The sequence below is a fragment of the Gracilinanus agilis genome, chromosome 4, assembly GCF_016433145.1.
Source record: "Gracilinanus agilis isolate LMUSP501 chromosome 4, AgileGrace, whole genome shotgun sequence".
Taxonomy (NCBI): domain Eukaryota; kingdom Metazoa; phylum Chordata; class Mammalia; order Didelphimorphia; family Didelphidae; genus Gracilinanus; species Gracilinanus agilis.
The window spans coordinates 327,668,641-327,696,618 of record NC_058133.1 but is presented as its reverse complement, the minus strand read 5'-3'; the positions used below and the strand labels follow the sequence as shown (position 1 = coordinate 327,696,618).

Below are 27,978 nucleotides of genomic sequence, written 5' to 3'. Positions count from 1 at the left end.
TCCTTTTTTTTAATTGTTGTTTTTTATCCACTATTTTCAGATTTGCGTTTCCTTCTTTTCATCCCTCTGAAAAACATTAAGACTATCTCTCTGTGTTTGTTTCTATACATATATACACTATTATTCTGTTTCAATGGGAAAACAAAGAATAATATTTATATTCGTGACAAAAAGCATTCTAAACTTCATCTCACATTTCTTTGAATGTTTTCATGAGTCCCCTATTTTCATATTAGAGTAAAAATTATTCAGGGAAGAAAGGGAGATCCATGTGACCATGTATTACTACTACTATTTTTCATGTTGTTTAATTGCATAGATCATTCCACACAACTCATTGGTTTACTTGAATATGGAGAGGCAGAGTACTTCATTTCATCTTAAAATATTTTCATTAAACTTACATTGAAATGTTTTATATCTGTCGTGACAGCACGGATACTTCCTAGCCACATTCTGAGCTGTTTATACTTTTAGCAAAGTACATACATGCACATACATTTTCCACTGCTTAAAAGTCATATCTGCAGATGTGGGGCATAAGGAACTTAGCCCAATTTTCAGCCAATTAGAAATTATAACGATTTTGTAAGAGAGAGACACTGACAGCCAAAGCAGGCGATTCTTACAGCAAAGGGGCATCAGGGGAAATCTGGTGCCAGTTTCAATTCGGTTCCCAAAGTCAACATGTTAAAGTAAGTCCTCTCTTGAAAGAAAAAGTAAACTTCAAATAAGTTGTGCAAAAAAAACGTGAAATCCCAGGTTTGAGATGCCAATTCAAATGTGATTTTTGATACAGCAGTCTTGCCAAAAGCTAGCTAGGCGCCCCTTTAAAACATTTTATATTCAAAATGCCAGTTCGTTCTTTTTCATCTTTTGATTTATGAGTCAAAATATGAGTATTTGAAGGGCCTCATCATTTCCCCATATATTATTTTTTTCTTTCACTCTTTTGCTAACTTCATTACCTCCTGTTCACCCACAAGATAGTTGTGTTAGCTGCAGATGGAGTGGGATATGTCAAAGAGAGGTTGAGCATTGGAATGTATTCTTTTCCCTCTACTTTTAAAATCATGAGAATGATTGTAAATAATGTATCATGGGGCGAAGCGTAGGACTAAGGGAGTCGCTCTTTCAGCATTTTAGGAACCCGTTTGGAAGATATATTTCCAAAATATGTCTCAGAAAATCTAACACCCCAGTGTCCACTCATTGATGGTTTTCTCCCCGATTTCCCGGCTTGTGTGCAGGCCGATTTCTGAAAAAAATGGGACACTAACTTCCCAGATCACTGTGGGAAGCACAGAAGGAACACGTACAGTCCAAGGTTCCTTCATCTCCCACCCCCCACCCTGCTTCCCGACCCCCGCCAGCTGGCTGACATTTCTGCAGAGAATTCAAGCTTCCCCGCAGAATAAACAGTCCAAACTGTTCAATCCTCTTTAGCTATCTTCCAGAGAGAAAGAACTACGGGTTGAAAAATAAACGCACGGAAAAGCTCAGAGCTCTATTCATTTGCAATTCACTTACTTTCTTTTCTGCAAAGTGTTTGGTCTTTGCAAAAAGGGTCATTAAGTGAAGGATTATTATATGGAAAAGTATGCAAATACCTTCACGTGGAGGCCTAGAGAGTGAGCCCGGTGGGGGTTCTAGGACACACGTAAATAGGATACCTATAAATCGGAGGATGAGGAGCTAGATTGGCGAGATTCTCCCTTTCATTCCGTTGGGCCTGGTAACCTAAAGACTGGCTAAAAGAATTGTTAAAAATCTTCAGTGCTAAGACTGTTAAATTTAACCCACTTGATCTTGCTTTTAGTGTGTTCTCCCTGTCTATGCTAAATTCATGCAAAGCTTATTGATACTGATGGACAAAAAAGTGCCATAATTAGGTAGAGAGATAGAGACAGAAAGATAGACACAAAGAGAGGGAAGGGGAGGCACATAAAAGGGGAAAGGTAAAAAGGAAAGTTTGAAGAAAAAAATAATGGAAAGGAGGGAGTGGGCAGTAGTAAGGAGAACAATGGGGTCCTGGGTCCATTTTAAGATGCAAACTATTTCATGAAGCCTTCTAATCAGTACAGGGATTTTACTCAGAGTTAGCAATTAGGAGGATGCTCTTAGCCCGATTATGTTACATAGTAACTGAGCCAAAGTAAATAACTTCGCGTTGGTTCTTCATGGAATCATCTCCACCCTTCTGAACCCCTCCTTTCCCTTCTCCTAATGTTATGTCTTCTTCTCCTTTTTTTTTTTTTTTTTTGACTAATGAACAACTCTTTCTGGATGGAAAGGAAACCAAAGAGAGCTTTGACCTTTCATAAAATTTGCGGATCTTGTACTGACTTCGGAGTTGAAAGTTGGAGTTCATGATTCCAAATAGAACCCTTGAACCTAAAAACAAAATGCCTATCCTCTCGGTTGCTGGATTCTCTAGAAGGTGCCTATATGTTTGATGCCTAAAAGAGAAGGGATGAGGGTGGACTTGATGCTCTTACATTCCAAGGTATTTGGAAGCAACTGCACTAAGCGGAAGAAAGGTACTCTATTCACTTATTACTCTCCGGCTCAGAAACAGAGCTTATTAAAAGTCCAGAAATCTAAACTAAGAGAGTGAATTGGTCGGTAAATCGGTAATTAATCGTTTTTTTTTTTTTTAAATGATACCTTCCCACAAAAAGAGCAGTTTCCGCGTTCAGACCCTTCAAGAACTCCTAGTGCAAAATATACTTTGAAATAAAATTGCCCATGGCTGCCACCGGGCCAAATAAAATGAATCACTGAACAATTTATAAACGGAATTGGTGTTTAAACGCATTGGAAAGAGAGCCAGCGGTACAGACTGGGCTTTGTTTCATACACACGATTCTTTCCACTCTCTCTAACTTTGAACGACACCAAGAAAAACAATAATGGGACCGGACAGGTTTAAACACACACACACACACACACACACACACACACACACACACACACACACACACACACACACACACACCTTTGCTTGCTAGTGTTAAGAATGGCTAAATCGAGATTACACCCGGTTTCTTTCTTCTCAAATTAAGTTCCATCATAGACTTTGTATTTGATATCTCTATATTGGTGGGAATAATCTATATTATTGTTTTGGGAATAGGAATCTGATTTATGCAGGGAATGTTGCTGGCTTAAATCAGCCAGTAATCGTTATACTAAGTCAATCCTTCCCAGAATAGATTATTTTCTTTCCTAAACAGTGAGTTTGTGCCGAGTGTCAGTAGGAATAAAAGAGGGGAGCTCAATTCCGTGGAGCCCGATGCCTTTTCTCAGTTACTTCTCCTTTTCTGCAGATAGACTAACATTAAATAAACATTTCCTACCCTTTGTGTGTACTGGCTCGGTTATTTGTTTTTTTCGACATTGACTTGACATTTCACTCGCTCACATTCTGAAAAGTAGCTCCTTACAGTCACTGGAAATCTGCAGAAAGTGTCTACAAGCAGTATCAGGGCTCTGACTTCACCAGTCTTCAAAGGTCTTGGAGGTGACTTTCCACTTGATATATTTTAAACAAACAAACCAAAAAAAAAAAAAACCCTGAGTTTTCATCTCCCCTTCATCTTCATCTTCTGTTTTCAGAGTATTGCTAACAGATTGGATCTGCTCAATCATGGAACCTGGAATAGGTGGCGGCCAATTCATACAAAATGAAATGGAGAGAAGATGTCTAGTTCAATGATTTATTTGCTTGTTCCACAGCCCTGCCCCTATTATTATTAAAAATCTCTCACCCTATTTCTCTCTATGTAACTGCTTCATATTCACATATTTATATTACTTGTATTCCAGACTGTGTATAGTTAATAAATGTATAGAGAAATCCAAAATGCAATATATGGATATAGAGTTTGATAGTTTAGATTTATTTTTTAAAGTTAACTATTATAAGGATATGTTACAGAGCATTTACACATTTCATTTTTATCTAGAAAGCTATATCAGCACAAAGAGTTAAATCTGCATATGCACAAATTATTGAGATATAAGGAAAGGGACAGAGATTAAAGTCTGGTTTGAAACAATGTCAAATCAGTATAGATTATTTTTTATATAACTAGCCACAGCAACAAACAAGAACACGAGCAGAACAAGAGATACACCCAGACAAATAGGGAGAACTTCTTTTTTTAATTACCCACTGCTAATTGACTTGAGGCAGGTAACTCAGTTATATTCCTGAATCTACGTAATATAAACACATATGCATTTTATAACATACCACACATAGATTATCCAGATTGAGCTTCTGTCTTTATTGTTTAACATTACTTGGTGTCAAGAAGATATGGAATTAGAGTCATAAGGAAAAATGATTGCATCCAATCCTGTAAACGTGAGAAGATAACTTGGGAAAGAGTATCCCACCTGGAGCAGATCTTGCTGGTTAAAGAGACTGATTTTTAAATTCTGTAAGACATTTCAATGCCAAGGTGAACTTTTTGGATATAAAAGTAAGAAAACATTGGACTTTTAATCTTGCTTGTTCAAGGTCAGTTGGATAACCTTGGGCAAGTTACTTATTCTTCCTAGGTCTATTTACTCAAGAGGGAATTGGACTAAATGGCTTTTGAATTCCCTTCCAATTCTCAATCAAAAATCTTCTGACCTTAGACACTTCAGAGGAGGCAAAGAAGTGGTACTCCGGAAAGCAAAGAAAATGGTCTGACCCTGGCTATGAAGGGACCTAGTAGTGCTGTCTATTCTTTTATTCCAATCAATTAATTAAGGAACTATTTAATCAAAAAAGTTTAAAGTGACTGGGAGGCTCATGAGAGGTCCTAGATACACTTGCAGTTCAGTTTATAAATTAGTCTAAGTTCTAAATATTCTTCTTTTCTTTACTATATGCATAATTCAAGTAAAAAAAAAGTTTGTTAGTGAGCCATTATTATAGTACAAGTAAAACCAGAACCTTCTCTTTCTCCTCCAGTTTGACTACATTTCTGAGAGTCAAGAGATTCTACTTCCCCTGGGAGTACCTGGTTTAAATGGAAGATCCAACAAGGAATATCAGTTATGCTTTGGGGGGGGGGGGTTGGGGGGGTTGGTGTGACATGAGGGGAAGAACTAGGGAAAGAGTCTGGGATTTGAAATGGTTTTGAAGAAAGTCACATAGAGGCAATGGGAGAGGCCCAGGATGGGTTAGGATCATCCATTAGAATGCACTGGTAGAGGCTAGAGACACGATGAGAAGTGAGAGAAGATTACAGAGGTGGTGTGGGGGGGAGGACATGAGATTCTATGCAATATTGGGAACATTGAAGATAATTTTCTGACATGAATTCATCTCCCCAATCTTGAGGAGGGTATTCTAGCTAACTGGGGATGGGGTGCAGAGAATTTCAAGTTAAAGCATTCTCTGAAATCTTGTTCCTATCCTCAAAATATGTTGCATTTGCTGTCCTCCAGAGATTACACTCAAAAGGGGCACTAACTTTCTGAAAGGAAGCCTGAATTTACACTAAAAGACTAGGCTGTACTACAAAGCTATATTGTATAGTAGTCCTTCAAGGGCTAAAGGATGATTGAGGCACAGTATTTTTTCTTACCACATTTCCCACAAGTTTGTCCGAAGAACGTGAAAAATTTATGGACTTGGTGCATAGGGAGGTAATCTAGGAATCCGAAAGGAGTCCTGTCCCTGATATAAAGTAGCCAGGAAATCAAATCATTTAATCTCTCAGTGCCTCGAGGCAACTTTCTAAATTACTGATCAATCTTGGGAATTTCCACACCTGAAAAACCCCAGTATGGGTTCCTTAAGCCAGTGAAAACACAAGTCCAGACCAAAGCTGCACCTCCAAGTCTTGCTGATAGTTTTACATCCCTGACTTTAATAGGCAGTCCTATTCTGCTCAGCTCACCCCACACTGAGGGATAAGCCTCTTTATGTATTAGATCAGTTACAGGAAAAAGAAAAAAAAAATATATATATATATACACATACACATATATATGTAAATGTGTGTGTGTGTATATATATATATATATATATATATATATATATATATATATATATTAGTGCAATCCCCAAACACATACACAACACTCAAATTCTTCCAGACGTTTTTCTAAATTGAATCTGCCAAGGAGAATTCAACTTAATGTCAAGATCATGGCGTAGAGACAAAACTGCCTGCCAGTCTCATTGAATGATCACTGTAACCCTACTTGTGAAGCACCATAAGTTCTGTGATAACATTAATCCTTTACATTACAGTGCATTGCCCGTATTATCTTTTCCCCTAGACTATGGTAAAATGGCCCATCAGTAGATATTATTATTTTAACCTGTCTACACAGATTCCCAGAATAAGTCGTGTGAGGACTTCCAGTCTAGGAGGTTGGATCATTTCCTTAGGAAGAAATTTGCCTCAATACTTCCGAAATTGCATTTTACCAAAAAAATAAAAGAGGGGGTGCTAATTTAAAATCGAATCTTGTACGTTTTTTAAAATGAAGAATGAAAATGTAGGGTTAAAACTAAAAATTAAACCACATACACATATTGAGTCCCATTCGATCTGTGTTCCTCTTCCAGCCAATTGTAAAACAATTAGTTGAGCACTGTAAATAATTTTCAGGAAGAAATAAACCGTCAAAAGTTGGAGAAATTTAATTTTATTGACTCTCGGATAATTAACCACGCCCCCAAGTTGAACCTAAGGGTACTGGGCTTTTAAAAATGCATTTAAACTGTTTTTAAAATGATGTTTAAGTTTTAATCTTAAATCTGTGCCCTTAAAGACATTTTTTAAAAGTCTCCATGACCTGCAAGCTAAAATATTTGAAAAAAAGAGGAGTGTGGGGCAACACTTTTAATAAAGCGATATGCCATTTGGGATGTTTGGTTTCAATCAATAAGAGCTGAGATTGGCGATGCAAGCTTCTAATCACCTGAACTTAAAGGAATTTACAATATTTCCGATTCTACACGCTCCCACAGGTCATTAAACGGGTTTTTTTTTAATCCATTAAAAAGAAATCTCCGTGTTGTATGTTTGTGACTAAATGCTCCCAGTTTAGGCGAGAAGTTTCGCAGTGTCTTTCACTTGTAGGATTCCCAGTATTCCTATCTTTAGATTCTTCCTAATCAAACCAGGCGGCCTAGCACCCTTCTGAGATAGGGGGAAAGGAATCAGATGCTTGACCCATGTGTGTACGCGAGGAGGCTGGGAGGGAGGGAATAAGAAGCAAGAGGAAGGGCGAGGGTGGGGACTGGCAGGAGATGGGAGACTGAGGGGGCATCGGTGCAGGCGGTCGGACTGAGCCAGGCGGCGGCGCATGGAAGCCCTCCACTTTTGCATCCTTGTAAGGAAAAGCGTCCCGGCTTCCCCCAGGTCGGGCTTCGGGGATTGGTGGTTGGATTGGGTGATTGACTGAATTCTGGGGCTCCACCCCGCCCCCGCCCCTTCCCTGCCGCTTTATTGACACTAATGAGCAAGTTCTTCCCACCGCTCTCCTGCCTGGAAGTGCTGACAGATCAAGGCAACAAATTTCAATTACAAGCCTTAATTTGTGTCCGCAGAGTGTTTTTTACCCATGTCAGTTCTTTTCTGGCGCATCAGACGAGGCAGAGCTTGGAGAAGAAAGAGGTGGGGGGTGGCAGTGAAGAATCACATCCCTGGAAAAAAATAGGAAAAAGGAGAGAGCGCGCAAAAGGATTAATTAAAAACAAAACAAGTTGGCGAAGGCGCTGCAGATGATTCGGATTTAAGGAAAATCGGGAGGAAACGCCAAATTTGTTCTTGCCAGCGGCAGAGGACAAATCTGAAGCTGTGGGCGGCAGCGCGTATTGTTTTGTTTTGTTTTGTTTTTGGAGGGAGGTGGAGAGGAGAGCTAGCGAGTGTGCTAGTTTGTGTGTGTGTGTGTGTGTGTGTGTGTGTGTGTGTGCGCGCGCGCGCGAGTGTGCGTGTGTGTATATGAGAGCTGGGAGCGCCGCGCGCGTGTGCTGGGGCGGCGGGGATGGCCGAGAAGAGGAGAAGCTCGCCCTGCAGCATGCTGAGTCTCAAGGCTCACGCTTTCTCAGTGGAAGCGCTGATCGGTGCGGAGAAGCAGCAGCAGCAGCAGCAGCAGCAGCAGCAGCAACAACTGCAGAAAAAGCGGAGGAAGCTTGGCGGAGACGACGCCCCGGCAGCCGAGGGAGGTGGTAGCGCCAGCTGCGGTGGCGGAGGCTGTGAAAAGAGCTCCGTGGAGGGAGCCGAAGGAATCTCTCTACTGCCGCCGCCCGGGGCTGAAGCTGGGGCTGCAGCAGGGTCCCTCTCTTCCCGGAGCTGCGCGGAGATGGAACGGACATGCGGTTCCGGAGGACCTGCGGGTGAGTCCGTCCCTTGCCCGCTCCCATACCCGGCTGTGCAGAGCTGCATTGGCCCCAGAAGAAGTCCCGGATCCTAGAAGGATCTCTCCGGCTGCTAGGGACTGCTGCGGGGCGATTCCTCTGCACAGCAGGTTTCATTTGGGCTTGGGCTCTGGGGTAATCAACTGCCTGAGAGGAGGGCTTCAGTACCTTCCCTGTCCCTAGCTCTCCCTGAGCTGGGACTGCAAAGATGCCTGCTCTCCGGCACCGGCAGTAGTTTACACCCGTGGGTGGCGAGTACTCAACTCAAAGTTACAAGTCAAACTTTCTTACTCTCCACTCTCTCCTCTCAAGGCCTGTAGGTTGACTTAAAACCAAACAAAACAAAACAGTAACTTTATTTGAAAACTTTCCCTTGGCCTCTAGGCTTCTGGTTCACTTATTGTGCAGCCTTTTCTTAGACCCCCCTCTTCTATTCCAGATCATCACCATCCCCGAAATCCCTACCCCCCGGTGTTGCGGCCCAACAAAGATGCTCTAGCTTTCATTTTAAAGTGTTACCCATCTCCTAAGCAAACAGTGAGCTTTTCCCTTTCTGTACTTTGGTTTTGTTTTTTAATGATTTCCCAACCTCCTTGACACCGGAAAGCATACATTGACTTAAAGAGCAACTTTGCCAAGAAGTCCATATCGTATTCATATTTGACTTCTAGTCTCTGGCGGCGCACAGAGGGCTCATTCCCTTCTTTTTCCCCTGAAGTCCTTTTGTGACCCGAAAAGGCGCGTAGGAACAACAGGTTGGCTAGAAGAGTGGCGAATTAAGGTTTTTGTTTGTTTGTTTTTGTTTTTTAAGTCATTGCATTCTTTTAAATTAAGTAATTGCTAGTGTGTTTTAGGGAAAAGCTCCGGAGTGGGGCAGAAAATCCTTTTTGCCGTCTTCACCAGAGTTGACGAAATGGATTTTTTCGAGGGGGGCAGACAGGCTACTGGTCAAACTGCAATGGGGCAAGGAAAGCCAAGTTTGTTTTTTTTACCATCTCTTTTCGGGCCCCAGCACTTTGAGTGGGGCACAGCTCCACTCAATCAGACAGGGACTGTGGACTGACCAGTGCGTTTTTCCCGCTACTTTCTCTTGCCTGGTGGAGGATAAGGCTAACCAAGTGGCCCGCCGCTTGTTGCAACTTTGTTTCCCATCCAGCCGCCCGCTTGGTTACTTCTGGGTGCGAGGCCCAGGCACCTCTCTCTGCTACATCCCAGACCCTCCCTTCCCGGCAGGCGTTTTCTGGTTTCAGCCCTAGTATGGAGATACCTACGCAGGTCCAGGCGAGTGGCTCTAGAGTGGAGGAAGGTGGTGAGGGCCCGAGGCTGGGTCTGGGAGATAGGAGAGTATGTTCGGCCTGGTACCACATCTCTCACCTACTCAGCCCTTCTCCAAGACTTTGGAGACTGGGAAGTCCTCCCTTTAAGAGGGGACTCACGCGGCACTCCTCAGACTGTCAAATAGTGAGGAGCCGGAGGCTGGTCCTTGATACATTATAGAAGTCTAGGGAGGTTATCCACTGTGCTCTTGGTTTCTTTAGAGTACCTAGGTTACGGACTTGCCTCCAGGGCCTGCCTCTGGTTCATTTCTTTCACCCTTTTCCGGTTCGGACCCACTGATCTACGTTCATTACCTCTTCTCTTGTAGGCGGCTGTGAAGACGGTTTCCAGCCGAGAGTTTCCCCAGCTGTGTCCCCGGGAGCCTCTCCGAAAGGGTCGCCCGTGCCTCCTCCAGCCCCTCTTCCGGCCCTGCCTCGGTCTGGATCCCCATTGCCCTCCCCTCAGGCACCCAGGGTGGATCTTCAAGGCGCTGAGCTTTGGAAGCGCTTCCATGAGATCGGCACAGAGATGATCATCACCAAGGCGGGCAGGTAAAGGGGGAAAGATTGACCCTCCGTTACCCTCCTCCTTAGTAAATCAGTTGGAGAAGGCACAAATAATGGCCTTCGGTAGTTGGGCCACCCGCCTGTGCGGGTGCCCTGCTGTGGCACTTTGGTTGGAACAGACGGTCAGGAAAAGGCACAGACAAACACGTTCTATATCTGCCCTCTTTTTGCCCCTTTTTGTGAAAGGGGGGCGGGGGGCGGTGAATTGGCGCTTACATTAACTGTTGAGAAGAGCCGTGAGAAGCCTTTGGGAAAGCAGGCTTAACAATAAATTACTGAAACCCAGAAGAAAATAACTGTGACCTAATGTAGCAAGCCAATAGCATTCAGATTCACCATGGCAATAAACTTTAGGTGTGGAGTTCCCCTTCTAGACAGTTTTCCAAAGCCTTAGAACATATGAGGAGGCTCTCTGCCTTCCAGGACTTTTTGGCTTCGGTTTCACTGTTTCGACTTCCATTCCTGTGCTCATGGTTTTGCGTTTTCTAATCCACATATAAGGTTACCCATCGATTCGATATCATTCAGATCTTTAAAAAAAAAAATTAAACAAAAAAAGCCGGGAACCGTCTAATTGTGTTTTATTCTAAGACTAGATTGTGATGAAAATAAACTGAAATTCATCAGTAAATTGTTAGCCCCTTGAGATTAGGGCTGTGTTCCAGTATTGATTGCCCTCACCTTTGAATTTGCCCTTTTAATAGGAGGATAATGGATCCTTCCTTGCATGGTATTCTAAATTATATGAAATCAGTAACGGCATCAAGGTTTTTTAAAAATATTTTTTCAAAGACAATTTTTAATAAACTGAAGAGAGATTTATACAGATGGAAAGTCAAGTCCAGAACCTGTAGTATATCCTTCTAACTATATAAAATAAACTGATCCATATTCCAGGCAATGAAAGCACAGAAGCATTTGAAGTTTTAAGTTTCCTATTCATTTAGCACAGTCCCAAAGCCTATGAATAATACCTTCTCTTAAAAGAAACCTTCCCCCAACTTCCAGTGGGTACACATGGCAAAAACCTGCACAGCATAAAATTATCCAAACTTATTAGAAATTACAAAAACATATTTTATTGAATCCATATGCTTCTTTCCACATTTTCAGAATTTTTTTTTATTATTAATGATCCAAATTCAGTCTTCAATAGTACAAAGTAACATTTGTCTTGTGAAGGGTCCAGTTAAATGACTTTCTCTATCTTACAGGTGCACTGAAATAACAGTAAAAATGAGTTAGCCAGTCAAGTACTCTCCTGCCTATTTAGAAATAATGGAGTTTCTTTTCTTTAGATGCATTCTTTAATTGCATTCATATTTTAGGTGGGGAAAACTATTTAGTTACTTGCTATTAATTCTTCAGGTTAAGAAATTAAGAATAACCAAAGTAAGGTTAACAGTAAAAGATCTTGATTATAAATCAGAGTGAGTGGGACATTTTATTTTAAAACCTAAAACTTTTTTTTTTCTTTATTTGACTCAAGATTAATTATATGGTGCAAAATTCCTTACTTCTGCTCTTGAAAGCACTTCCCATCTTTAAAAGATGATTTATATAACTTAAATATTACAGAATAGTGACAACCCAGGGAAGCAGAGATAAATGAAAAATTTTCCTAAATTCTGTAATGAGCAGATCCTCTAGTTATCCATGCTAAACAAGATTATACTATTTTGGTTGTCTGTTGTTGCGAGGATTTATTATTTTGGAGGGATGGAGTGGGTGGTATATATACCTTGTATTTGGTTTCTGCTTTCAATAAAGAAGTTTTACTATACCTTTCAAACTTCGAGTAACTTTTGTTCTTCACCTTTAGCACATTGCAGACAGGAAGTCCTGTCTCAATAAAGAACATATTGTTTCGGGTAGAGCATGGCACCTTGGCTCCTTGTGGCTTTTTATAACCTTTGTAAATTTCACATTAGAATCTGCTCCCCCACTTCCCAGAATTTAAAATCCCAGTCTTCTACTAAATATTTCTTGTTTGTGAATTTGAAAAAAAAAAATACTGCAAGCATTTTGTCACAACAAATCCATTACTCCCTTTAGTCCATGCTATCTCTAAGTCCTCCTCTCTGACATGAAATAAAATGGAACTTTCAGTAAACTTTGGATACATGTATATATGTATGTGGTATATCAGACTGCATCTTATAAAGCAATTTTTCTACTTAACATTTTCCGATTCCTTGGCATTTATTCGTATCAAAAAATAGGGATGTGAAGAGATGACTTTGTTCCACTTACAAAATTCCCCTTCTCTGTCCTCCAAAACCTTCTTGGTAGCATGTCGTTATTGAAGGACAGAACTTTTTCATTTTTGTCTTTGTATTTCCAGTACCTACCACCGTTTCTGCCACATAGTAGGTATTTAATACACCCTTGTTAGATAGATTTGACTTAGAATAAATTCTATATTTGCATATTCCTTTAAAATGTTTTTCCTTTCCCCTTTATTTTGTATAGGAGAATGTTTCCTGCTATGAGAGTGAAGATCTCTGGTCTAGACCCACATCAGCAATATTATATTGCAATGGATATTGTGCCAGTGGACAATAAGAGATACAGGTATTATTAATTGCCATGCAGAAGAAAGGGGGAGAGGAACTGGGGTTTCACTAGGAAAGGAATTTGACATGGAGATGATTGTGGAGCTTTGTTTTCTGGTTTGTTTGTTGTTTTGTTTTGTTTTTTGTTTAAAAAATCATTTCTTCATTTCAGTCTAAAACCTTGAACAGGAACAACAATCGGGAATTTCCTAGCACTGTGCTTTCTACATATGGTGCCCATTGCCTATGTAGATGAGGGCTCTTTATTTTGTTTCACTTTGTTGGATGCTATCATTCCTCTGTCTCCATGAAATATATTTAATAGGGAACATTTTTAGTGCTGTTTGGTTTCCTTTTTAAGATCTCTACACAGATCCCTTTGCCCTATAAAATGGCATTCTATTTTCATTAAAAATTTTTTTTGAAATGTATGAATGATGCAGATAATTAATAATTGCATCTTGGTGACCCTAACAATTTTAAGTTATGATTCCCCACCCCCAGGTTTAAGTACACCTCAAGCAAATGGTGTATGTTTTTGTTACCTTAAGTTGAATTTGGGACAGATAAAAATATTTCTACAAATTTCAGAAAATATTTGTGGTACATAATCACAAAATGATATATGGGCTGTTTTTTAATTTGTTTTAATTTTTTAACTAAATCATAACCGAAAGCAACACCACTAATTTACTCACACTTTAAAAGGCTTACAAAACTGACTTGTTCTCTTCTACTAGTCAATAACACAGCTTTTTAAAAATCACTTTTTATAAAATTTGGGTTTTGTAGTTATAAATACAACTGACCGCCAAGAAGGCTGAGAAAAGGTCATCTGAAGTACAAATTGAAATTTTGTATATTATCTAGAAAATAAGATTTAATTCCAGATTTCATAGGCAAGATATAATTTTTTTCTTTACAAAGATTTAAAAAGTGATAAAATTACTGATGTTAAGGCTTTTTAAAAAGCATTTTTTAGCATCAGAAATAATTGTTTTTAATTTTACTCATCCTTTCCATGTTATATTTTGTGTAAAAGACCAAAATGGTTAAAAGAAGAGCCTTACTTTTAATGGATTGTTAAATGAAATTAGGTTTGGGTTCCATATAACTTTTTTTTTTCCCAATTGGGTAATTGCTTTATTGAAACAGTTGAATGGTGTTAGAAGGGCAGACAGATTTTAATTAACAAATGGAAGTATGGAATATGAGTGAAATGGGTCATAGAAAAGACAGTTTTATTGATCTTAATTTTTTAGTTTAACATTTCATTTGTTTTGTGCATAAATTATATTTCTGAGAATTTTAATTGAATTATAGATTTTAAAATGAGCTTTGAAAATGAAAAGTGCACACAATGCTAAAAGAGTTACTGTCTGATGGAATAAAAGAGTTTTTTTAAGCCAATAAAATTTGCTCCTTAAATTCAGTTTGTTTAAAATCCATATTTGAATCTGGGTTTTGTCCTAAGCCAGTGTAACAGAATGTAGGGTAAACTAGACAAGCCCATCAATTTCTCTTCTAAACAAGCTTTCCTTAAATTAATTTTTGGTTAATTTGCTGAATTAAATTATTCCTTAACCTTACATAAGAACAAGAAAGTAGTGAAAGAAAAAGATACATTTAAAATAAAGAATATGATGTTAAATGCATCATTCTCTCACATTGTAAGCATTTTAGCCCCTGCATTCTACACGGGGAAATATTATTGTTCAGTATTTGGACTTGCAATGTTTGAAAGAAAATATAAAATACAACTTTGCTACTATTAGTGGGAATTGCTTTACAAAATAATTTAATGCATATGACTTTTCAGGTTTTTATTTTTTGCAGAATGATCATGATTTTCACTTATTGGTTAATAAACCATCCATAGTGCCATTAGTTTTTGTTATATCCCTCAAGAGATTATATTTTTTCCTTTTTGTTACAGCAATATTGAATGTTCAAAAATAATAGAATTTTAGAATGTTATCAGGAAATTAAAGAATATTGTGCTTTTTAAAGTGGTATAAAATGAACAGACAAAATTAGCATATTAGGAAAATCATTTATTCAAAAGGTGACTACTCAAAGTAGAGTAATCAATGCAAGGTTTATAATTGTATAATTATTAGGAATTTCTTTTTTTCCAAAGACAGTGTTTGGGGACTGAAAGAACATTGAAATTTCCAAAGAGAGACACAGTGAAATATGTGGATTTATTTGAAAGCAGTAATTTCATCTGAGAATTTATGGAAATGTTTTATATACGTTGAGTGGTAAATTGATGGCCTGTGCAAATAGGGAAAATTCCTGATAATGTTTTAAGTAGTTGCTTGAAATTAACTTCATGTTGCATTTTAGAAAAGAATAAGAAAAAATAACTAAAAAAGATACTTCTATAAATATACTGATTTTCTTTCTTTTCTCTTCTTTCTTCTGGATTCACTAATGAGCCTAGATTTGGGTTTTGAATGAGTGAATTTTATATTAATATCAATAAATGATGCTATCAAGGTCAGGATTGGATTTTTTAAAAAAAAGTAAATTTCCTATTTTCAGTTCATTTTACTCAGTGAACCACTTCTATATATCGGTATAATCCCAAAGAGAATTGCTATATTTCTCTATAAAATGATAAAATCAATTTTAGTTCTTTTTTCTCATTTTCATAATGGGATTTTTTATTTTCAGTACTACAATTTGAAAATTGTTTGCAAGTAACCTTTTTTGGGGGAGTTGTTTTACAGAAGTAGTTCTTTGCTTAATAATTTATAACTAGCTCTTGGAAGTATGGAATCCTAACAAAGAAGGGGAAAAGAGCACATTTAAAGATCGATATTGCATCAATGTGTGCAAGTTAAAAATAAACTGAATAATTTATGTTTAGCTTATACAATATTATGGCACTAAAAAAAAAACCCTAAACCAACTGGGGAGAAAACTGTAATTGGCCTTTTCTGATGCTACCTCTCTTCTTTCCCCCATTCCTCATTTCCCTTCTTTTTTCTATAAATACTTTAATTAAAGAGGTTACAGGAAGAAAGAAGTAGTATATAAACTTACAAACTTTTCCATTTTTTTTGAGGTTTTGTTAAGATTGCTATACCTTCTGAGTGGCTTGTTTACCTGTGAATGCCCAGTACCAACTCTTCAGTTAAAAAATGACACATTCACTGTCATTTTCCTATTTTCCAAATGTTAAGCTGTTTAGTATCCAGTAGCCTGAGCTTGAGATGCGAATTAAAGAGTCAGCCCTTAGAATTGAGACCCTTCCCCTGTTCATGGCATTCATATCCATCTCCTTGCTACTAAAAATTACCACTGAGAGTCTCAAAAAGTACAAAAAAAGGGGGCAGCTGGGTAGCTCAGTGGATTGAGAGGCAGGCCTAGAGATGGGAGGTCCTAGGTTCAAATCTGGCCTCAGACACTTCCCAGCTGTGTGACCCTGGGGCAAGTCACTTGACCCCCATTGCCCACCCTTACCACTCTTCCACCTATGAGCCAATATACAGAAGTTAAGGGTTAAAAGAATAAAAAAAATAAAAAGTACAAAAAAGCTTTTGTTTTGTTCTTAAGTGGAACTGGTTGAGGAAGGAGGAAAATCATCTTCATTCTTACTGATGTGTCACCGTTGTTGATAACTCACATTTGATTCAAGTTGCCTTGGTGCATGCTTCTCTCCCCTTCCCAGGTATGTTTATCACAGCTCCAAATGGATGGTGGCAGGTAATGCTGACTCACCTGTGCCGCCCAGAGTTTACATCCATCCTGATTCACCAGCTTCAGGGGAGACTTGGATGCGGCAAGTGATTAGCTTTGACAAGCTGAAGCTTACCAACAATGAGCTGGATGACCAAGGACATGTGAGTGTCTTGTCCTGCTTTGCTTAACTGAAGTAAAGAATTGCTATTCTTTCTACCGAGCAATTGCCGAACCCTATTCAAGGGAAGGCAAATGCCTTGTTCTCTCACCTTTCATTTTTCTAGACAAAAACGGCTAACCGCAACTTATATAAAACTTGAATTCATTTTCTTCAAATGGCATCTGTGGACCGATAATCCTTTTTGAGAAGCTTCAGATGTTGAGGTTGAAGTTTGTATTTTCACCTGAGAAAAAGAAAAACCAATTAGCCCTCTTTTTCTTTTTAACCACAGCATTTGTCTTCATTACCATGAGGTGCTAATTACTGCACTCAGAATATGAACAGCATGGGAGCTGGGTCGATTCAGATAATGATTTATTACGTACCTTATGCACTGAACTCCTTTCCCAGCTGAAGTTCATTACTTCACAGTAACTGGCTGAGGCTTATGCCGTTTGACTGTTCTGTTTGCAAGCTCCAAATTATTTAGTTATGACATTATCTGATGGGACAAAATGTGTCCTATTACTATTTCTTTTCTTCTTTAAAACTACTGAAACATGTAAGCCAATATCTGTCCAGCCTTCTTCAGTGATAGAGCTATTCTTGACACTTTAGCAAAAAGGAAAGAAAAGAAATGAAAACAAAGGCAGTTTTTCTTAGCAAAATGTATTTTACACACCATTATTGTCAATAAATATAGTAACTCTAGACATAGGCTGGTCTTTCAGAATAAGCACTGGATACTGTGAGGAACATTCTGAAAGATGAGAGTGACATGTTTGAGAAGGATCAGGGTGCTTTTAATCCTGCCCTAACATATACATATTAAAATTACTTGGTTTCAAAAAGTGATGAGGAAAGGTGAGCATCTTTGTTAGCAAATTATAGGTTATTTTGGAGAGAAAAATCTCACCACCCGAAATCAGCACAAACCTACAAGAAAGGATTGTTTTACACAAAGGATGATGGGAACAGGATATGATTTGTAAATCAGAGATTCTTGTGTGGCAGGCCTTTAAAGGAGCCATTGTTGTTGAGCTTAGTCAAATCGCTGGGTTGGCATTTGTTTTGCTTATTGATTGGTTTTTGGTTGCCCTGTGTGATTTTAAGTTAAGGCCCCTGTGAATTTCAGTACTAAAGTTTCTGTCAGACACTGTATTTGATTAGCTATTGATCTTATTTTAAATACTTTTAAATTTATAAAAAAATGCTGAAACAATTACTTCTCATTTGCCTACAGTAAAATTTATTTTTTAAAAAGAATATTATAGTTTAATAGGCAACATAAAGGGGGTACAGTGTGACCATGCTATTATGTCTATTAAATTTTGTGTATACTGTATACATTTAAATTCTGTTCAGTACAGCACAGTTTAACTTTTATTTAGAGCATTTAATTCTTTTTTTTTTTTAAACCGTTGTACTTCGGTGTATTGTCTCATAGGTGGAAGAGTGGTAAGGGTGGGCAATGGGGGTCAAGTGACTTGCCCAGGGTCACACAGCTAGAGCATTTAATTCTAATGAATTCTTTAGTTTAGGAATAGGTCTTTCAAAGATACAAAGAATCGGAAACTATGGTCACTGTATTGCAAAGCGTACTAACAAATTAAATTCTCTTTTTGATACATAAAAGCCACATATATTTGCAGTATCCTAGGTTCAGTTAGAGCATTATTCATAAAGCCCTATCATTTAAAATGAACAAAATGTTCTTTTCTTTAAAGAGTTTTCAATTAAAAAAAATAGCTAGCATTTGACCAAGTCAAGCAGCACTCTAACAGTTAAATTAAATTGGATCGGATTCCTTTACAATGGTAAAAAAGGTGTCAGATAAAATATACTGTTAAATCCAGATGTTTATAAACATTTCATTCTCCATTACTAAGAAAAATGAAATGTATCCATCAAAAACCCCAAACCCCAGAAAAGCATCCTTTCCAAAGGAAGATTTCTCTTAAAATTATGGCAGTGTGGAATTTTGGACTGAAGGGATTTGTGAATCTCAGTGTTGCTGTGGGGAATAGTAAAAAATTATGAATTTATCAGCTGGTGAAGAGAAAACAGAAGGACCCAAGAGCATCTTCTGGATAATGTTCTTACCTTCACTTAATATAATAAATTGTGCCCACTGGAGAATAACTGTGACTGGATAAGACATTTAAACTTACCTCATAGTGGTGAAGACAACAGCAGGGTCACTTCGATTGTATTTATAGACTATATATTGTATCTTGGTGTTCTCTTTCACAGTCACTATGATGTCTAGCTTAAGTTTTTCCCTCTTATAATTCTAAAGGATATATCACTTTTCTAAAACAAGACATGGAATTAAACTTGAATTAAATTTTAGACAGCTTCCTTTTTGAATTATATTTTCAGTGCTTGAAAGGAGAAGGCAGAGAAGTAGTATTTTTATGCTAGCCTTGATGCTCACTGACATTGTAGGAACCCAAGCAAGTCACTTAAAACCTCTGCACCTCAGTTTTCTTGATAGTGGAAAAAAACAATATGACTACACAGCTCACAGGGTTGTTGTGAAGTTGACACTTGGAAAATTTTAATGTTTAAATGGGAGTGATTATTTTCTAGCTTGACATCACTCTTGCTCCCCACCCCCTTTTTTGCCTCCTGGTTTGAGCTGGTTGAAAAAAAAATGAGTCTCTGTACACAGTGAATCAAGAACTTCACATAGGTCTGCAGGCATTGAATTTTATTAATAAATAATGAAAAGGAAGTGGGAAAATATCCCAGCCAAACTGTTGAACTGTCCCACAGCTGTAACTTCTCAACTAGCCATGGTACAGGACTGTTTAGATCACACCACTGGGCAAAGCTATGTATCATAGTGAAAATAATCCATATTTGATCTGTTCTCAATACAGTATAAGCTTTATTCACCCCTTTAGTTCAAGCTTCTTCCACTGGCCTTTCCCCTTTCCATACTGGAGCTAATTATAGATGTTGGAATAGCATTCATCCTAGCTGTACTTCTTATGTTGTTTCGGCATAGCTTTTTTGGCTTAACTCTTTCAGTAATGATGATTTGTCCCATCTCGTCACACCAACCTCAGCTAGACAGAGTGAAATTCTGAAATAAGTATTTTCCCATGGAAAGAATGATTCCAAGTAGAGTAACTAGAATCTGTGCAGGATGACTATGGACAGCTAGGCACAGGTGTGAAGTGAAGGAATTGGTCATGAGGAACCTCAAAGGATGGATCTTTCATTTTCTTCTCCTTTTGGGGCTCTACTCCTTTACTTTTTCCATCCCTGGAATTTGAATAATGTGTACAATTTCCAGCCCTAGAAAAGCAGGGTTTCATTATGTGCTAGACAGTGAGATATTAATCTATAATCTATATTATCAGTTGACCAATATTAAGTGTCTTCTATGTGCTAGGCACTATGCTGAGCTCTGGGGATACAAAAAGAGGCAAAAACAGGCCTTGCCCTCAGACAGTTTTCTGGTAAACCAAAGGAGCTCTTCTAAACTCATCAGTGCTCCTGTAAGTGACACTGACATTCTAGCCGACAGCATAGGTCAAAGAGCTAAAACAGCATGCATCAGCCTGCTTGATTGAAAAAAAATTTTTTTTTAACTTACATTGGAACATGAGGCTTTCCATGCATGCTACAAGTGGCATTGAGGGGGAAAAAAGTAGATCCGTGAACATGCCCAAGTACACTGATTTAGTTACGGTGATGTGGAAAGGGAGCATCCATCATCAAAGTTTCTTTGTTATGGCAGCCCAGTGGTTCTAACAATTCTGTCAAATCAGTGAAAAGAATTTTGACCATTTCTCCCAATTAATTAACTCCCTTTAAAAAGCCAATGATCCTGTTTTGTAAATAGATGTGAACTTATTTTAGAATCTTATAGATATTCCCAGGATGTGTACATTGATAACTAATAAGCATTTATTAAGAACACTTCTTAACATTAAGCCACTATGTTAGGGTATAGGAACTCAAAGAAAAAAATGAATCAATCTTTAGCCTCAAAAAACTTCTATTGGGGGCAGCCGGGTAGCTCAGTGGATTGAGAGCCAGACCTAGAGACAGGAGGTCCTAGGTTCAAATCTGGCCTCAGACACTTCCCAGCTGTGTGACCCTGGGCAAGTCACTTGACCCCCATTGCCTACCCTTACCACTCTTCTGCCTTGGAGCCAATACACAGTATTGACTCCAAGACAGAAGGTAAGGGTTTAAAAAAAAAAACTTCTATTGGGAGAATCTACATGTATGTGTGGAAGCTGATATAAAATATATGCAAAGTAGACACAAGTTAATTTGGGGTTCATTTGTTGTAGCAACTAAAGGGAAGACTCCTATATAAGTGGTCACTAAAGCTGAGATTTGAAGAAAGCTCTGGATTCTACAAAGCAATGAGGAATGCATTCTAGTCATGGGGATCAGCTGGGGCAAAGGCTCTGTGATGAGAAATGAACTCTCGGGTGATAATATATAATAAATCTAAAAAGGTGGGCTGGAGCCAGATGGTGAAGAGCTTTGGTTGCTAAACAGAGGAGTTGGTATTTGATCCTAGAGGCAATAGGGAACATCTGTAACTTCTTGAGCAAGGGAGTGACTAGGTCATATTTGTTGTTGTTCAGTCATGTCCAACTCTTCATGACCCCATTGGGGGTTTTCTTGGTAAAGATACTGCAACTGTTTGCCATTTCCTTCTCCAGCTCATTTTACAGATGAAGACACTGAGGCAAATGGGGTTAAATGACTTGCCCAGAGTCACACAACTAGTATATGTCTGTTAGATACTTGAATAGTGTTTCAAATTAAAATTTTTCACTGATTTGACAGAATTGATAGAAACATCGGGCTTCTAGAACAAAGAAACACTATATTCACTGTTCCACTGAGCTTTCCCTGTGCTTCAATTAGCTTTGCTAAAATTCCAGGCATCATTGAGAGAGTTAATACCTTGTTGACCTGATGGTAATCTTTAGTTTCTTACTGACTATTGTATTACAGATGTGAGACTTGTATTACAGAGAAGGTCCCATGGCACAGAGAATACAATGCTAAGCTTGGAGATAAGAAGTAAATCCTGCTTTGGACATTTATGAGATAGAAAACCATGAAATGAGCCTTAGGTTCTTCATCTGTAAAGTGGGGATAATAGTTGCAGTGAAGTTACATTAAGATAAAATATTTTAAAGACGTTAAAGGGCCAAGCATAAACATCCACTTATTTTAATAAATACAAATAGATTAGACTGCTCTTGGGACCTCTCTCTCCTGTCCTATCTTCCCAGTGCTTCCGTTTTAAGGGAAGTGCCCAGGCTAATAAAGTTCATTCCTTCTTTCCCAACTCCCCACCCTTCTTTCTTCACTAGATCCTCCTCCCTACTCCTTCTCTTTGGTCTTTCTTTTTGTTTATATTTGGATTCTCAGGCCTTAGCATAGTACCTGGTAGATGGTAAGCATTTAATAAATGCTTGTTTTCTTGACTTGACCAGATCCTTCAAAGCAAGGAGCAAGCAATAAAAAAAGAGGAGAAATCAAAGTTAGCAAAATAACATTGTGAGAAATGTTTATCATCACATAAGTGATTATTACTAATGCTTCAAAAGTTTTAAATTGACATTAAAAACAAATTTACTTAAATACACAAATTTTAATTTTAAGTATAAAATTATTATCTTAAAATTTAATATTAAGAATATTTAAAATACATCAAATATTTATGTAGAGCTGAGAGAGAAAAAACTACAATTGAGCAAAATATTTTAAATAACTTCTCTCTGGGGCAGGATTATAAGGACTAATAATGGAGGGACCATATCTTAAAGTTTTTTTATTTTTTTATTTTATTGCTCTCAATGCTTTTTTTTTCCAGTGTAGTTGCTTAATATCTGGGCATCTAGATGGGGCTGTGGATAAAGTGTCAGGACAGTGGTAAAGAAGACTGAAGTTCAAATCCCACCTCAGGCACATAGCCCTTAATCCCGTTTCCCTTGGTTTTCTCACCTATAAAATGAGATGGAGAAGCAAATGGCAAACCACTCCCAGTATCTTTGCTAAGAAGACTCAAAATGGGTGGGAAATAAGTGAAAAAAAGGCAATTAATAATTCAGTAACATAACAACTAACATTTATATAACACTAAGATTTGCAAATCACTTTAAATATGCTATTTCAGTTTAGCCTCACAACAACCATGAGAGGCAGGTGCCATTACCCCATTTTACATATTAAGAAACTGAAATAAACAGAGATCAAGTGATTTTTTCCAGGGCTAAGTGGAAAGAATACTGGACTGGAAGGCAAGAGACTTGGAATCAAGTCCTGGCCTTTCCATTTCTTGGGCAAGAAATCTCAACCAAATTAGTTACCTCTCAAAATCTCAGTTTCCTTCTCTGTAAAATTCATTTTATTAGATAATTGCCGGAGATTTAAATCTGACCTGAGATATTTACTAGCTGTGTGATCCTGGGCAAATCACCTAACTCTGTTTGCCACGGTTTCATCTGCAAAATGAGCTGGAGAAGGAAATGGCAAACTAGTATTTTTGCCAAGAAAACCCCAAGTGGAGTCATGAAGAGTCAGACAAGACTGAAAACAACTAAACAACAATGAGATAATATTTGTAAAATATCTATCAAAATGTCTGGCACATAGTAGGCCCTTAACAAATGCTTATTCCCTCTCCTTCTAAAGTCCTTTACAATGTTATCAATCTATGATTCTACATATCTGTCAAATGAATAAACATATACATGATTGATAGGAAGCAGCATAGTATACTTGGAGGAGTGCTAGGTTTGGAGTCAGAAGACCTGTCTTTAGCACATAGTAGATACTTAATAAATGCTTGATGACTTGTCCTATTCCTGTCTCTGGCACTTGTTACCTTTGTGACCATAGACAAGTCACCCACTCACCCTCTCTGAGCCTCAGTCTCTGATGGGTTTGGTAGGTAGATTATTACACGGCTCTACCAACTAAGTATTGTAGTGAGAAAAATATGTCGAATCTGATTAGTGCTATTTAATGTGAATTTTTATTATGGGGAAAGCATCAAAACTGTGCTGTCATAGGACAGAGCTCTAGATTAGCTGTTAGGACCTTATATTTTGGTTTATATTTAGCTCTGTACTAAATGTTAACCAAGTGCCTATATGATCCTAGGCAAGAAATCACCCCTCTGGATCTCACTTTCTCAAAATACAAAATGGTGGGCTAGACTAGATAGTTTCCCCAAGTTCCTCCCAGTTTTGACATTCCATTGCTTTTATGAAAACAAAATGAGTCTTCTCTAAATAAGGGGGCATTGTTCCCTGAAGGTTTTGTTATGTAGTACTTTACTATATGACGTTTTCCATGCTTTGTAGAGTTTTTAAGAACCTACTGTAGAGCAGATATCGATGGTCAGGTGTTGCTATATGAGGGAAGCCTGGAATCTTTTTCTGTAGGACCCTGGAAACATCTGTCTGGGACAGCAAATTCCAGTTAAAGTTATAATTAAGTCCGCTGAGAGATCTTCCATGTTAGAATACCACGCTGACTACTAAGGAGAAAAACTCGTTTCTCTTGTACCAGCAAAAATATTCTCTCAAAATCAGGGTTGTCCATAATCATTCAGGATAAACTCCAATCTTCCTCCATTATAGAGAGCTTCAAATGTTCTCATTATGGTTCAAAGTGGAAATGACACTGGATTTAGCATCAGAACACCTAAATTCCAATCCTAACTATAACGGAGTGCCTGTGTGAGCTTGGGCAAGGATGGAGATTAGGTCTTTTCTGGTTCTTAAGTCTTAGAAATCTAAACATTATCAGATATTGCTACCCAAGATGCTTTTCATATGATGGTTTATTTTTATTTTTATTTTTTAGTTTTCAGAAGACCCTTCCAACTTCTTATCTCAGAAAAGAATCTTTGAGAATATGTTTTTAGATCCAACTCCAGCCATCACATTACAGAAAAGACTGCTTCAAACTAAGTTCAACATTGAAAGGCAGCCAAACTCAGATTAATTGCAATGACAAAATCTAGGTCCTAGAGTACATATGATGTAATACACTTTGCTCTTGGTAGAGAGGTGGCAGGGGGAGGAGGGAGGAGGGTTATGGGAGAGGAATGTTGTATGAAAGTCAGATGCAATTGTTTGATCTGTTGATTTTACTTAACTGCTCTTCTTTGTTATAATAAAAGATACAAGGAACAAGAGAGAATATAAGGACATGTTTGTGGTATAAAAACAAAAGGCATCAATAAAATGAAAATGAAAAAAACAAAATCTATATTCAGCCAGAAGAATCTTAGGCCTCTCAATTACTATAGTACCATAGAAAAGATGACAGTAAGAACACATGTTGGATATCCAGTGGTTCTGCTTAAAGAAGTTTATGAATGTTCTTGAGATGATTTCCCAAGCTTATTAATAATTGATGATGATAACTGATGATGCTGAATTCCCTACACTAGTGAATTGGACTTAGGACAGTAGGAAGTACTGCCTAATCTGAAAATGTAAATAACTCAAAAGGAGGGGAGACCTTCAAAGAAATTTATCACTTGGTGACATGTAATTATTACTAATGAATCAGACCTGTTGTCTAAATAAAATTGGGTATGTGATAGCTGAATTGGTAGGATTAAATATATATTTGATTACATTATTTTAAATGGTTCTCATTTGATGTAGAAACATTACATTGCTGGGGAGAAGAATTTCAGTGTAAATTTTTTAAAACGAATCATGAATCATATGAATTCATTTTCATGAAACTGACATAATTCATGTAGCTATAATGAAACTTGCATTACTTTGACTTGTAAAATTGTGAAGGTGTTTCCTAAATGTACTATTTATGCATCCATAGGAAATTTAATATCCAACCAATAGATATCATAATTTGCTTTAAAGCAATTATCATTAATGACCAATTGATGATGAGAGATCTTTGACAAATGTTTTTTTTTTTCTTTTCTTGCTCCAGATTATACTTCACTCGATGCACAAATACCAGCCAAGAGTGCACGTCATTCGAAAAGACTGTGGAGATGATCTTTCTCCTGTCAAGCCTATTCCATCAGGGGAAGGGGTTAAAGCATTCTTATTTCCTGAAACCGTATTTACAACTGTCACTGCCTACCAGAATCAGCAGGTAATGTTTTTGTCTTTGATGTACTTCCATGCCATATTTCTTACCCCTAGGAGAAAAGAGAAAGTTAGCTTTGTCAGTTTATGATGAAATATTGTTATAGTCTATATTAAATGAGAGGCAGTAAGCTATGATGGATAGAAGAACCAGGTTTCGAACTAGCAACACCTGGATTCTAGTTCAATCTTTAATGCAGACTGGCTGTGTGACACTGGGAAAATTCCTTAACCTTTCATAGTGTCTCAGGAGGCTCCAATATTCTGCATTGCAGAACAGTCACTGATCTGCATTGGTAAAGGGAGTTTCTGTACGAGGACTGACTTGAGCAATAAAATGGGAGGTCCTGACCTTATATTAAATACTTAAAACTAAAATAATGGGGTTGTGATAGGAATAATTCTTCAGTCCTCCTTCACACAATACTTCTCTAGCAAAGCCTTATTTCCACAACAACATTCATCCCGTGTGTCTCTGGTTAAGTGTATCCTTTGGGCTCAGTTTCCTTGTGGTTACTAAGGTAATCTGGTGTTAATATAGATATTTCTTCAGTTGGTACTTATCTCAACCTCTCCATGCCATCTCATGCCCTCAGATTTTTGAATATGTTTCCACATAAATCTTCAACAGTAGTAATCTACTTAGTATATTGGACACCTTCCTATTGTTCTTTTGATATTTTAAAGGGACCAGAATATAGAAGTAGAATGTAGAAGGGATATGGAGGCAGAATTAGAATCATGAAGGCCTAGATTTAAGTCCTGCCTCTGACAATTAAAATTAGCTAACCATGGACAACTCATTCAACAACTCTGTGCCCCCAAGCATCTCTTTAAGATTTTATTCCATCACAGATTATTATTGACTAACATTAATGGAAGGGGTTTCCACACTAAGAATTCCCCAACTCAAGTGAAATGATAAATGTTATTGTTGTTCAGTCTCATCTGACTCTTTCTGATCCTATTTAGAGTTTTCATGGCAAAGATACTAGATTTTTTTTTCTTTGTTACATTAAAATTCCCAAGTATCTCTCTCCCTCCCTTCCCCTCGCTGCACTAGAGAAGTCTTCATCTGACAAAAAGATATGCCTACATATGAAACTATATTTCACTTATTCCTTTTTATCATATTTTTTTCTCTGGGGCAGACATGCACAAATCATTCTTCAAACAATAATTCTCTTTCTGTATAAAATATTATCTTGGTTCTACTCATTTCACTCTTCATAATTTCTTTAGATCTTTTCATAGAGTGGTTTGCCATTTCCTTCTCCAGCTCTTTTTACAAATGAGGAAACTGTGGCAAACAGGATTACGCCCAGGATCACAGAGCTGGTAGTTGTCTGAGGCCAAATTTGAACTCAGAAAGATTAGTCTTCCTGGATCCAGGCCTGGCGCTCTCTTCTCTGCTCCACCTAGTTGCCCCATGATAAATAAAGACCAAAATAAAATTAAATCCACTCTACACTAAGACTGCACATTTGTTGTCTTATATTCTTTCTACATGACCTGCACATTCTCATTTATTATCATTACTTCCAAGATAGTATTTGAAAATTATAATTTACAATAAAAATTTTATTCAATTTCTTACTTGTAAGTCATCCTTAGGAAGATACTAAAGTCTTCTCATACCCAACCTAGTTCTTTCTGTTTTTTTCTGAGAGTTATTTATTTATTCATCATGCTAACTTTTCTGAGATCATTGTGCTCCATTTTAGGGTGTTCTATCAGTATTCCTTCTGAGATTGCTCAAGAATGTTGAAAATTTAAAAACCTAGTTATTATTCAGGTAATAGAAAAATAAAATTTTACAGATGAATTATATTAGACGAAATGTAGGGAGCTAGAAGTATTTTTTCTTTTTAAACATTTCAAAAATATACATATCACTTTAACGATGTCTAGATATGTCAAGTGAACTAGAGAACTCTACCTCCAAAGGTTTTCCCAAACTCAACTTTCAAAAGAAATAGCCAGGAGGCAGCCAGGTGGCTCAGTGCATTGAGAGCCAGGCCTGGAGAATGGAAGGCCTGGGTTCAAATGTGACTTTATACACTTCTTAGCTATGTGACTCTGGGAAAGTCACAATGCCTAATCCTTCTCACTCTTCTGCCTTGGAACCAATACATAGCATTGATTCTAAAATAGAAAGTAAGTGTGTGTGTTTTTTTTTTAAAGA

The 27,978-nt window shown here is 37.8% G+C and overlaps 1 protein-coding gene across 1 annotated transcript in view; it reads left to right on the top strand.

The window, feature by feature from the left end:
- The first annotated feature begins 8,004 nt into the window (after nucleotides 1-8,004).
- TBX18 (T-box transcription factor 18) overlaps nucleotides 8,005-27,978 on the top strand; it is a 38,062-nt gene continuing 18,088 nt past the window's right edge. Inside the window, exons 1-5 of the mRNA XM_044674361.1 lie at nucleotides 8,005-8,356; nucleotides 10,023-10,245; nucleotides 12,733-12,834; nucleotides 16,495-16,666; nucleotides 25,633-25,800. Coding sequence (XP_044530296.1) covers nucleotides 8,005-8,356; nucleotides 10,023-10,245; nucleotides 12,733-12,834; nucleotides 16,495-16,666; nucleotides 25,633-25,800 — 1,017 coding nt within the window. The remainder of the gene's footprint in view (nucleotides 8,357-10,022; nucleotides 10,246-12,732; nucleotides 12,835-16,494; nucleotides 16,667-25,632; nucleotides 25,801-27,978) is intronic.